The 13,797-nt window shown below is 38.1% G+C and overlaps 1 protein-coding gene across 4 annotated transcripts in view; it reads left to right on the forward strand.

Annotated features, from left to right (window-relative positions):
- The first annotated feature begins 230 nt into the window (after nucleotides 1–230).
- LOC134539873 (ADP-ribosylation factor-binding protein GGA2) overlaps nucleotides 231–13,797 on the forward strand; it is a 31,710-nt gene continuing 18,143 nt past the window's right edge. Inside the window, exons 1-8 of one of the 4 annotated variants that reach the window (XM_063382219.1) lie at nucleotides 231–464; nucleotides 2,596–2,756; nucleotides 4,029–4,262; nucleotides 5,476–5,655; nucleotides 7,043–7,262; nucleotides 9,511–9,711; nucleotides 11,107–11,313; nucleotides 12,429–12,567. In XM_063382219.1, the coding sequence (XP_063238289.1) occupies nucleotides 428–464; nucleotides 2,596–2,756; nucleotides 4,029–4,262; nucleotides 5,476–5,655; nucleotides 7,043–7,262; nucleotides 9,511–9,711; nucleotides 11,107–11,313; nucleotides 12,429–12,567 (1,379 nt within the window). In that variant the 5' untranslated portion in view covers nucleotides 231–427. Of the gene's footprint in view, nucleotides 465–2,595; nucleotides 2,757–4,028; nucleotides 4,263–5,475; nucleotides 5,656–7,042; nucleotides 7,263–9,510; nucleotides 9,712–11,106; nucleotides 11,314–12,425; nucleotides 12,568–13,797 lie in introns of all 4 variants that reach the window. The other 3 variants (XM_063382220.1, XM_063382218.1, XM_063382221.1) reach the window with 3 other exon arrangements.

Raw genomic sequence — 13,797 nt, forward strand, 5'->3', positions numbered from 1 at the left:
CCCTTCGAAATCCATGCTGTCTCCATGCTGTGTCCTAAGTGCAGGTAGTGCAGGCAGTTTCTTATATTACTTTACAGTATTACTTTACTGATTCTCCTAGTTTGCCTTTTTAATCCTTCCATTGTCACACTTTCCATCGGAATTTTCTTTTTGATCTAATTATTAAATTTTTTAAATATTAGCAAGTAATATTTTTGTCTGCACTACACTACACTACCCCGCCTGCTAGGAGAAATATCAATCTTCAAAACATCATAGAATTTAATATTGTATTTGAAGTTTGTTTTCTGTAGTTGGTCGTTGTTGTCATGTTGTGACAAATTTCCATGGAATTTCTTGGGATGTTTTTACTTCGTTGAAGTTTATATTTGTTTGGTTATTGTCAGGTTATTGTTTGGTGTTTTGATACAAAACGTGGAGGTGAATTATGGATGACCGGACTTTAACAGTTGAATCATTAATATGTAAGTTCTAGTCTTTTGTATGTAATTTTGTTGACTTTGTTCATACTTACAGATTTTGTACTTAATCCTGGCGGTGCCCTATTGTGCAGTCGGTCTTCAAAATAATATATCAATGCACAATATTATTTAATATTAGCTTGAAATGGAAAAGCATTTAAGGTGGAAATCAGTTTTGACCCGACCGTAACGTACTGACATTAAAAATTCCCTCTCTTGTCGAAAACAGTCGAGGCTAAGCTATGTACCAAAGGATCTCTGGAGAACAATCGGATCAAGTAGCAGCTACTATCAAGTAACGCAAAAAGCAGGTTCTGTGCATCTCTCACCTCCAGCATTCCTTTCTCCAGCCCGTTCCACATCTCCCTTTCCACACAAGGAGGGCGTTTTCCGTTCATCTTCATTCCATCTAGAGCTTCCATCCTTTATAAACCCACTTCTGTGTACCCTAGTTTCCATTTGCCCCCATTCCCCACCTCACCCCATCACCTTGAAACACCTTTCCACCCATCTCTTGCCCTGTAATGCTTCTCACCTAAAACTCCTTAATCATTTCTGTCAGACTGTGCATTTCCCTCTTTTGCTCTTTCCTTCTCCTCCATATACCCATTACCCACCTTACTGCTCTAATACTGCTCCTTCTTCAACTCCCTTACCTCAGACACTTGGGAGAAATCCCAGATAACTGCTCCATAATCCATTATAGGTCTTACAAGCGTGGAGGTTGCATTTTCCCTTACCTTCCTGTCTGCTCCCAATCACAGTGATAACTTGTCACAGTGAAAAATTATTGTGTACAATGTATTAAAAAAAATTAAAAAATAAATAAATTAATTAAAGTTTACAACAGTGCTTATCAGATTCCTTATATTACTTCGTGGCACAAATACTACTACAGTTGGCATGGTTGCTTCCATCTATGTTTACAGAGTTTACAGAGCGTATTTAGTAGTCCTATAACACGGTAAACTACTGGGAAACTACATACGTTATGGCAATTATGTTTTATAGAATGATTAGGAAAAATGTTAGGAACTTAAAATAAAAAGCTATTTCTGATTTAAAACCACATGCAAACATCGTGTTCCAAGAATTCAAAATGGCAAAAGTTATACCCTGGTATGAACATGCTACTGGTACCGAAAAATGATAATGCCGCAACTAGTGAAATAACAGAATTTCACATTGCTGTTTTACACATTGATTAGAAAGAAGGTAAGGATTAAAAAAAAAAGCATTCCCTAAAATATTTGTTTTCCTTTGTTTCCATGCATCTCTGTGCTCAATATTTTCCCAAACTGGTTTTTGCATTCAAGACAAATTCACTTTTCCAAACCCTCATACCCCATAACTCTGATATTTTGGCATTTTTACTTTTTTAATGGGCATATTTTAATTGCAGTAGATACTGTAATATATAATTTTTTTTTAACAACAACCTCTTTAAAGTGATAAGAATTAAGTAAATGTGTAGAGAAGCGCTTCTGGTACATTCGGCAAATCCTTGGGAATAAAAACACATTTGATAACATTGAAGGAAAGGGAATTACTGCAGAAAAGCAAAATAATCTAAAAATGGTATTTTTGAGCACTAATATCATGTACCTTGATTTTCTCCGAAACAGCTTTTAGAAATTACTACTGGATTTTTAGAACCTTGGAAGTGTGCAGGGCCATGAAGTCAAGATAAATTGTAAGATTAAAAACTATTAACCCCCCCTACTTCATGCCCCCCCCCCCCCTCAATTCCAAAGATTTTTCAATGTAGCTGACCTAATCTAACCAGTCTTTCACTTTGTTAAAGTTATACTTCTTTAGGCACATTATAAAAAAATTATGAGAGAGAAATTTTACGATGCATGGGCACCATGCGACAATATTTTTACTGAATGAAATAAAGGCTATATATTCAAATACAATTTTTATATGTGCTTTTAAAATTTATATTTTAGTGATTGATAGTGAATACTGGGAAATTATCTTATAAAATATTCTGCATGTTATATAAACGTTTGTTGAATATGTGATTTGGTAAATGATGATGATGTTTAAACCGATAAGACAAGGGGAACATTTTCACTGGGACGAGAGAACCTGGGAGAACTCGAGGGGGGGATCGGGCCTGTGTCGGCAGCCAGGGCGACGAACCCGCGGAACCACGTCACGGACTTTGCGGCGGTGGTGGAGCTGTGCAACCTGCTGCTGAAGGAGCCCCCGTGCTGCCACGCGGCGACGAGGGCGCTCGCCGCCCGCATTCAGTCGCAGCTCGAGTGGGAGGCGCTGCAGGCCCTCAACGTGAGTGTCCGTTCCGGCGCCTCTGAGCATGGGCGTCGCAACCGGGGGACACGTCCCCCCCAATAATATAAAATTCTTCAATCTCGTCCCCTCCAATAATATATTTAGTTTCGTAGTTATATTAAAAATATGGATTTCTGTGATATAACCCATATGATGTTGCGCATGGTGCATTTAGTCCAATCGTGGTAATGTGAGCACTTTTTAATTCAATCTTCGTGTAAAATCAAAATCAGGTCCGGTACCGAATACAGATATGTTAACTGTGTTTTTACAAATTTTTTCTCTGAAAATATTTTTTATAAAAAATAAATCATATATTGCAACTAACTATAATTAGAATATTTAGGAAAGAAAAATGCCTAAAAACCACCTTTTTGCACCTTCAAACCCAAAATTTTCCCGGACCCCCCGCTTTTTTTTCCAGGGGATGGATATTCCTCAACTAATTAAATTGAAGTCGTCCCCCCCCCCCCCCCCCCCCAAAAAAAAAATGTCCTTGCGACGCCCATGCTCTTATTAGCACTGGGCTGTCGGCAGACCTCACCAGGTATCACGAGCATGACCAATCTTGAATGAGCAAACATAGAAAAAGACAGGACAGCATGACAAAAAAAAAAAAAAAAAAAAGCAGCTCATGTGACACGTGTCAGAAGTAAAACCTATTTTGGCAATTCAAACCTCGACACGTAAGTATATTGTGTGGGGTAAAATGGCAGAGGGGAAAGAAGACAATTTTTCCATATAATTATTTATCAATCAATAGTGATTACAAGTCCTCTTTGTCTTTGTCTATGTGTTTTTTTTGTTTGTTTTCCCATTTCAATCAAATATTTCTTTTGTTGTTTGTTATTATTGTTGTACTTGTTTGTATTTATGTATGGTGTCTACCGATTTGATTCTCTACTAAATAAATATATTAGTTACAAGATAGTACCAGTCATTAATTTGAAGTACACTCTAATACATATTTTGTCTCATCACATTCAATGTGGAATTTCTAAGTTAGATCAAACAAATATATTAGGTTTATTTTTCACACATACAATGTTATTAACATTGTGTTTATTGAAATAATTAAATAATGACAGTGCAAACCGTATATTAAGGATGAAAAAGTTTCATGTAGTCAGTTTTGCAAGATATGTGTTTTGATTCTGATGTGTACGGGATAAGGCAGACAAGACAGGGAAAACTCAGGGGAAAATGTGACCGAAGCGACTGCGCGGTGGCCCGGTCGCCGAAAGATTTTCCCCGACCTTTGCCCCCCAGCTGCTGGACACGTGCATGAAGCAGTGCGGCGCCGCCTTCCACGCGGAGGTGGGCAAGTTCCGGTTCCTTAACGAGATGATCAAGCTGGTGTCGCCCAAGTACCTGGGCGGCCGCACCCCGCCGCCGGTCAGGCAGCGCGTGCTGGGACTCATGCTGGCCTGGACCTCCGAGTACCCGCGCGAGCCCAAGATCAAGGAGGCGTACGACATGCTCAGGAAGCAGGGCGTCATCAGGGTTCGTAGCTTTCGTGTGGCACGCGTCCCAGGGGGCACACCGGCTGTCCTGCCGTTGTGGCAGGGTGTCTTACGGTCGAGCATGTTTGTCACAGTTTTTTTCTCTCTTGTGCAAGACTCATCTTTAGGGACCAAAAAAATTCGCGAATTCAGTGACCTACAGGATAGACTCCAAGATCCTCTATGCACTCGGGCAAATTACATCTGCTCATTGGCTACTGACTCGTGACACCTATTAACTAAATTGCTTTTGATTCGATACTTATTTCGTTGAGAATTATTCATTGGCTGAGAGTTCTTCAGACAACCTGTAATCGAATCACTGAAGCAGCAAAAAGTTAAACACGTTTGGATTCTAGCCTATCACGAAATGAAACCGCGAATTTTTCCGGTCTCTACTCATCTTGCTTGGTGTGGACACAACACTAGTGGGGTTTGTGCCGTATGCCTCGGCCACTGCAGCACAATTGATCACCTTTGTGTTCTCTCTGTCAAGATCAAGGGTAACTTAAAGATTTAGATACTGAACAAGTCTCCCACGCACTGGCGTAGTTCAGATGGTCATTCACGAAACCAGGAAGTATTATCGAGGCACGTGTCTTGTATTGTCAGCTGAGATGTGCTTTCCGTGCCGTAATACTACTGGATAACTCGTTTGCGCTTTGATACGTAATTGATTGACAGCAAGCAGTTTTCACTTATGAAAAGTGATTTTACTATCCAAAGAACTTAATACCGGTAACTTAAGTTTACTACATGGATATATACACACACACACACACACACACATACTGGGTGGAACATTATTTTTTTATTAGTTCCATGTTGTAAACAAATCTTGTCTGCACTTGTTTCGATAAGTTGTGTTTGAAGACTTTGTGGTGTGGTTATATTTTTAGCTCAATTAATTTTCTTGATTTGAAGATTTTGGTGTTAATATATTTTTTTTTGTGAATGCTTTTTTATATACGACAGAGAGGGGAGTACCGGAAATTCTCTGTCGCAAAGAAGGGAGGGGGAACCTAAGCTGTGCAGTAGAAGCTAGTTTTCGTCAGTTTTTAATCTCCATCAAAGCCTTTCCTACAGCATTATTATTATTAACATACTGTTCGGGTTACAAAGTGTTTATACTCACGTTTATATGTTGTTTCGCTTTTATCGCAGCTCACCATAGAACCCTAGTTAAAATGCTAAAATGGCCGCTTGGTTCGCAGGAGCTTCCCCCTCCCACGGCCGCCAGTGCGGGAGAAGTCCCCACGCCCCCGCCTCCGAGACCTAGGAGCACGATCTTCGAGGACGAAGAGAAGTCCCGCCTGCTGCAGAGGTTGCTCCAGAGCAAAAACCCAGAAGACTTGCAAGCTGCGAACCGGCTCATCAAGACTATGGTTAAAGAGGTAGGCATTAAGAAATTCTTTTCACTTAATTCAGTAGAGAAACAGCACAATTTTTCAATTAAATTATCAGTCATATTAGTTAACACAGCTATTTTATAACGTATTAAAATTTACAGTAATAAAATGTATTCAAGACTTAATTCTTACTGCTGGAATGATTTTTAGGGGTGTGCGAATATTTGTTAACACAGATAGTTGTGAATAGCAATGAATAAACTATTCGCATTCAGAGGTAGAATATCAAAAAATAAAAATTGTGAATGTTTACATTTTATGTCTGTTAGGGGTGTCTGAATAGGGGATTTCGGTGTTTGAATATTATCATTATTAAGTGCCTCACTACAAAGGATTTCTCACTTTAAAGAATGTAATTCCAGGTCCAGTCTTCAGTATAAAGTACCTACTTTCATTTTTAAGTACCAAAAAGTTTTTTTCAGTTACGTTATAATGAGATTTCAGTGTAGTAACATTTTCGATTCAAATGTGAATAGTTTTGAAGTGAAATAAACGTCATATTTTGCTTTGGTGTATTACCATACAGAATACACCAGAATAAACAACATTCACAGATAAAGTTTTGAGTAGCAAAGGTAAATTAATTAATATGGCAACTTTTACTGTTCTTGAAACTTAATTTGAAAGTAACACCACAATGTCAAATTTTCTTTTAAAGGTGGTTTATGAAATTCTACTCAACCCACTTGATTCGAGTTATCAAGTCGTGGCGAATATCTACTATGTATTTCCACTGTCTGCAAATAGATATTCGCATCTTCGTTCAGAGTTTCCTAAAACTATTTTGTACAAATAACAATAAAGTTTATTTTTTATTAATTTTTTTATTAACTGTAAAATTCTTAAGGAGCCCGCCTAGTCAGGGCTTTAGTTCTGTTAGTGAGGCAGAATGATAAGTGCAATGCTAGCTAGTGCTATTAGTGTGGCGTTGCCTCTCAAGCGTAAAGCTATGGTCTGGCGTGCAGTCTTCTTGTCGTGCATAGGGCAACTATGAGATTGAAGGGGTAACCATATTGTATGGTGGAGAAATGAAGATAAAAAAAAGGTGTAATGCAAGTCCCGTGGGTGCTTTTAAGAATTTTTACAAGGTATTTAATAACTTACAATTTTATTTTGAGATACATATTTTAAACCATTTTCACTCTTTTTAAAACTAAAGTTTAAAAATGAAATACGAAAACAGTACTATTCGTTTGCCCTCAGCATATTCTTAAATGCTCTGATATCTCGGGCAGTTTTGAAACTGTGTGTGTGTTTTTTTTTCTTCCTTCCCGGAGCTCTGCACACACGGTACGTGTGCCCGGGTGGGGGGGGGAGGAGGAGGGGGGCCGGCGGGGGGGCTTGTTTGAAGTGTCTGTGGTTCGGCGGGCAGGACGAGCGTCGCGTGGAGATCAACAGCCGGCGGGTGACGGAGCTGGAGTCGGTGCACAACAACGCGCGGCTGCTCGGCGAGATGCTGGACAGCTACCGACCCGGCCAGACGCCCGCCGAGGACCTGGAGCTGATCCGGGAGCTGCACCAGAGCTGCGAGCGGCTGCGGCCGAGCGTGTTCCGGCTGGCGTCCGAGGCCCAGGAGGACGACGCCATGCTCGGTGTGTGTTCCCCTCTCCCTCCGGCTGATTCCTGGTTTTTACAAACAAAAAAAGAAAGGGGGTTGTCTGTAAAGTCGGTTTACGGGCGATAATTTTACGTGATAACCTCCATAAGAAAACATCGATGAAAAATTGCATACTTTTTAATTTTCAAATATTATTTACAGTTTTTGCAAATTTACCGTGTTTTATCGCACAATGGTCGCATGCGTGTAATCGTCGCAACCATATTTTAGGCTGTCAAAATTGGGATAAAGAAACTTCTCGTGTAAACGTCGCATGATGTTTTTGGTCCCGCTAGTAGATGCCGAGCGCTTTGTGTAGGTATCTTTTCCGTATAAAACGATGTATTTAAAGTAGAAATCTAATATTTATTCGGTCATTACCACTTACTTAATAAATTAACGGAAAAATACGAAGTTGTTTGACGTGTAAATTTTCTTATAAAGATGTTTTTAAACCTTATTTCGTTTATCTGATCGTCTGCGTCGCCGCGGTGTAGGTAGTATAATCTAAAATTTAATTTCTGTCACTACCACTTATTTATTTAATAAACGGAAATACAAAGTTGTTTGACGTGTAAATTTTCTTATAAAGACGTTTTTAAACGTTATTTCCTTCATCTGATTGTCTGCGTTGCCACGGCGTACCGCTGATAAAAATGTAGCCAGCGCATCATTCATCTTTTTTATGTTACTTCCCGTATAGAGCGCGCGCACGTAGTCGAATATCGATATCTCACCGATTGGCTGCAACACGCGCTATCTGTCAGGTGCCGAGTTAACTACATTTGATAGCCCGCATTCTTTCGTGGTGTGTACTACGATACGTTAGTTTACGTCAGATTCAAGTGGCTTGCGTTCGCGTTAGAGTTTTGGTTTTTCTATTTAAAGTTGAAGAAAGGTTTTTGTTTAAGGAATTATTAATATAGATTGTTTGCTGTGCTCTTGTATACTCCACCTTTTTTTAAATAAACGTACTTTCCATGAACGGGTTTTGTTTTTAATTTTTATGAATAACTTTACCTAACAAAAAAAATTTTTTCCGTACATTCGTCGCACCCCTACTTTTCAAACTTGATTTTAGAATAAAATGTGCGACGATTATACGAGAAAACACAGTAATTAAAATAATTTGTTCAAATATAATCACGACAATTAGTTAAAAAGCCCGCCTTAACCTGTTTGATATCATAGAAGATTTTCTCACACGGTGGTTTGCCGGTTCTTGCACGCTCGGCTCAGGCGGAACGTGACAATTTTTCCTGGGTGCAGCCGGCGTTCATCGATTTATAAGACGATATTACGTCAAAAAAAAATATTTTGGAATGTATGTGATGTCCAGCTGTTGAAAGTCACCAAATAGATTTCTAGTAACTGACTGTGAAAGCAAAGCTTTTTAATCACCAATATTTTCCCAGTCTGTGTACAAATACCATACAGCAGTTAGCATGTATCTGACGATAAAATTTTATACATGTAACAAAATATCGTGCTGCTATTAGAGCTGTGCCGATGCACAGTGTTTTGATGATATTTTTCCAATACTCAAGAAATGTGGCATTTTATATAACAAATTCAGAATTCACAGAAGTAATTAAAATGACATTTTTTTAGGAGAAAAATACATAAAAGTATGTATGGAATAAAAGTATTTATTACTACATAATATGCGTTAAATGAAAAGTTATTTTTCTTGCTAGGTGCAACCAAATTCAGAAAATTTCTCAGCTTTACAATTAATCACCTTTTTATTAAGGAAAAACAACCATTCCTAATTATGCTAGCTTCGAATTCATAAAAGTAGGTACTTGTTTTGTAAAGATCCCCGCTGTTGAATAAATTGACTTGTAAGTGTTGTGTTAATAATGACAGTATCTCAAGTGATTGTAAAAAATACAAACCCCATGTTTTTTATGTGTATATTTTCGATTTTTTGATTCTGGAAACTTTGCAAACGTCAGCCTGTGACATGGTTGTTGCGGGGACGCACCACAACGCCGAAAAATGTAATTGCAGGACTGCCACAAAGGTTACGTTAGTAAGGTTAGCACACAAATTCATTCAGTTGTTTTTCATTTTGCTCCTGTGGCCCCCCCTTCCCTGCAAAATAATTTTTCGGTGTTGTGGTACACATCAGTTTTCTAGCTGTCTGCGTTGAGGTCAATTTTGACATTCGGCGTTATGGTATTCGGCGTTGTGGTATTTCGGCGTTGTGGTAACGACCCGGTTGCTGCCACACATTCCAGGCGAAGTGCTCAACGCGAGCGACGAGCTGACCCAAGTGTTCGAGAAGTACACGGACGTCATGGTGAAGGGGAAGACCCTGCAGGGGCCGTCTTCGCTCCCCGGTCGCGCCTCCCCCTCCCTGCTGGACCTGAGCACGCCCAGCGAGGAGAAGCTGCCTCCCGTCCCGGAGGCGTTGCTGACCTCGCAGATGGCCCACCTGGGTCAGTCGCTGTCCGCTAGCTCGCTGTTTACCACACCCGCCGATTAGGGTCAATGGAGAGGGGTTCATAACAAACATTTGGTCCGTATGACCCACCCCAAACCCGTATACATCGAAATATGCCGTTTTCCACATCAAGTCCGTGTTCAGTCATCTCTGGCACGAAACTGACCGTTTTTATCAGAATTTAATATAAATTATTTTACAAACAGACGTCAAAAGGCAAATTGGACCACCTATTACCGTTAAGAAAACAAGCGTAAACACGTTGCGATACACGATGGGACTATCTTTTAACAAACACTAAGTTCATTTGAAAATGATTTCATAAAAAAAATTTTTAATTTATTAGACATGGGTATAACTCTATACCATGCCAGATATGTCAAGAAGATAAGCATTGTGACATCGCTTTGTTATACATATCTGTGATTATGATATATATATTTTTCTCTCTTTTTCATTTTACTGTAATGTGTATCAATTTGATAAATTTCTATTTTTATATTTGTTGAACGTTGTAAATACTGTCTAAAACTTTTGTTAAACTAAATTTGTATGTAACTAACTAATTACTGCAAGGGGTAGAAATAACAAGGATTGAAAGTAAAAAAGCATTTATCATTACTCTTTTTAACAGATATACTATCAAGTCTGTTATAATTTATTGTATAAACTTTTGTCTAAATCTTTGGCGGAAACAATTTTTGATGAAACAAATTATTCCTGTAAAATCAGCTGTTGAAATTAAAAAAAAAAATTGGTTTCCTTAGTTTCAAATTTGTTAAAATTTATTTTAAACCATTTTAATATTATTTTAAACCTTGAGCCAAAGCAATATTTATATGACTATTTTGTTATTGCAAGGGATAAAAAATAGAGTTTGAAGGTCAAAAAAATTTAATAAATACATAATTCTCTCTAAGCTGTTCAATGCTGGATGCATCTAGTTCAAAACATTCACAATGTTTTCGCTGCATGGAAAATCAGAAAATGTTTAATATGTAGATCATTTTGTAATTATATATAAATTAAGTTCTTAAAATGTTCCAGAAGTTTATAGAATCATCTTCCAAAATATTTCTGGAAGAAATAGGTACTTCAAAATCTCGCCTGTATGCTATGCCGAAAGGGATTTTTTTCTTCTTCTTTGGACTACTGCGTAGCTTGAAAAACATATTTCCACTGTATGTAAAAATTTGACAAAAAAATCTCATATTCATTTCAAATTTCAATTCAAATTATTTAAAAAAAATAAGATTCACGTAAGCCTCCGTGATAATAATTTTTCCTCTTCAAAAACACTGTATTTTTGTGTCTATAATTATAGACAGCAACCATACTTTGATTTTTTTAAAAAGTAAAACAGACTGATTTATGTTTGTCGCCATTGAAGGTCTGGAAAGCACCGCGAGCCAGCCGGCTGGTAAAGTGGGCGTATCGTCTGCACAGTCGCCGGGCAGGCAGTCCAACTTTGACGCCTTGGGGGATATTTTCAACAGCATCGCCCCCATCCCTACGGCAGCCACGGCCTCTGTCGATCTCGTCAGAGCTCAGCCCATCCTCCAACCCATTCCTCTTCAGCAGCAAGGGACTGCGAAAGGTAAGCTTCAATCACCACACAAGCTGCTGCAGAACATAGAGCTCTACCCCGGAGGTAAAGTGCCTCCATGTCAAAAAATTGTTGTTTTTCATGGCAGCAAGTTTTTGGATTTGTTTCAACTTTGCAGGTTTCTTCAGTAGTGATTGGAAAGGCTTTTTTGAAAGTCTTTACATAATACATAATTGGAATTCTTTGTTAAATGATAATACTGTTTTCAAGATAATAGTTTGATGTTTTTAACTGTGCCAGTTCTGTTTATAAGTAATAGGCTAATAGGGCATGATGCCCTTTTCCTCTGGTGTACAGAAATTCCATCATAAAACACAATATTTACTTGTTGCTGATTTGTTTGCATACTGCTGTATTTGAAAGTCTTGCGAAGCTCAATTTGGAGGAATACTAGGTATGGTCAGAAAATACAGTAGAACCTAATTTTTACGTACCCGGGAATTACTTCAAAATTCACATCTCTTACTTATGTACCAAAATTTTCATGTTAAACTTTAAACAACTTTGAATTACTCCAAGATTGATTGGAATATATACACACACACACACACACACACACACAAAAGTGAGATAATGCAGTTCTAGTTCATATATAAAACCATTAGCATCTCTGACATTTATTTAGTGTGATGTATTTTTGCTTATAGTTTCCATCATGGTGAGAATAATTTTTTAAAAATTTCTCTCTTTTTATGTTTTCCCGGTTCATAATTTTTTTCCTGGTTTCTTGAAATATGTAAAAACAAGGTTCTACTTTAGTGTTGGTGGGTGTTGGTGATCCATGTTGAATGTTCATCCTTAGTTTCTTTTTTATGATCATTGACCATGACATTGCCACTTCAAAATAATCTTTACCTTGAGTACACCAGTTCTAATTAAACAGAAAATTTAAAATTAATTAATACGTACATGGATAGTTGGTTCGTGGTAAAAAAAGAAAGCACCTTTAAAATGATTTACTTCCTTTTTTTTTTTTTTTTGTCCAGTTGTTAAGCTGTTACAATATACGTGACTCTTATGTCAACATCTGAAATAGGTTTCACTGCCACGGTGTTTGATTTTCATACTGACTTGAAGTAGTGTTAATGGCTCTTCGGTTCCAGAAGGTGCTAACTCAACCTTGCCCCAGGAATCGCTTGAGAAGACCAGCAAATTGAAAGCTCTGGAGGATCTCGACGCCCTTGGAGAGTCGTTGCTGAAACAGAGTTTACCAGCATCCTGCAAGACCGGAGTGCAGTTTACGAAGTACGTGAGTGGCGCAGTGGGGTTGCACGAAGGCCCGGGCAGCTGGGCAAATAACTACCTATGCCACCCATTTTAATTTTCATTATCCAGCTTCCCCCCCCCCCCCCCCCCCTATTTTTCTAACTATAAGTGCAACTGCAACATCCAAAATTTCTTCCATATTCTACGATGAAACAATACATCCAACAGCAGCCACAAAGACTGATCGTACGTGAAGAATTACGTTTTCACTACGAAATCACCCAATTGGAGAGCAAACATGGTTTTAGCACACCTGTGACTTCGAATTCTTCCCTGAGGCCAGACGAATCTTGTGAAATTTCCGGCTCTCTATCCGTAGTGCGCGACGGACTCTGTAAATGAGACCTCACTCTCCCGGCTCTTGAAGCCGACTGACAAGGCAACGACTTGTTCAAACTCGACACTGACTATCTCAACGGATCAGGCTATCGGGCTCTTAAATTCCAATGTATGTAGTGTCAGCAGTTACCGCGATAACAATTCATTAACTGTTTTTTTTTTTTTTTTTTTTACCACAATGGGACATTAATGGGAAAAGGAAGCATTAAATTGTTATTACTAAGTAGTTCAAAGTGCTGATAGATACATCTCGATTTCATTTCAGTATCCATGATTTCCTATTAGAAAACTTTTAAAGTTTTTATTGCCTCATATAATGACGCGATTACACCGATTTTGACTGTTAGTATTTATGAACTGTACCCATTAACAATTTATAAAGAAAGAGTATACAAATGTCTTAAGCAAAATCATTGTCAAAATTTAAGATCCATGTTGGTTTTAAAGAGTTTATTTTTTTATTCAGATTTTCTGGAGGAGGCCCCCCATAACTCCACTATTCTTCTATGATAAGTTAAAGGGGGATGCACTTCACTCCATAACAGTTTACAATAAGGGTGTTATAAGCAAATAATAAATCTTTTAGAGAATGAAAAATGACAGTCATAAATTGTCTTTTACTATGTACGCGAAAAAAAAAAATATTAATTATATGTAGTGTACTAAGTTTGAGATAAAGTACAAACTAGTGATGGGTCAATTCCTGTTTTTTCCCGGTTCTCGGTTCGGTACCGGTTCTTAAAAATCGGTTCTCGGTTCTGACTTAAACAATAAAAGAAATATTATTCACACATTATTTATGAGGTGTTTTAAGTAATAAACTATTTATTGTTTTGGCTACAAAAAAAAAAGCACTGTTTCAAGCTACAG

The sequence above is a fragment of the Bacillus rossius genome, chromosome 16 (assembly GCF_032445375.1).
Source record: "Bacillus rossius redtenbacheri isolate Brsri chromosome 16, Brsri_v3, whole genome shotgun sequence".
Lineage (NCBI taxonomy): Eukaryota > Metazoa > Arthropoda > Insecta > Phasmatodea > Bacillidae > Bacillus > Bacillus rossius.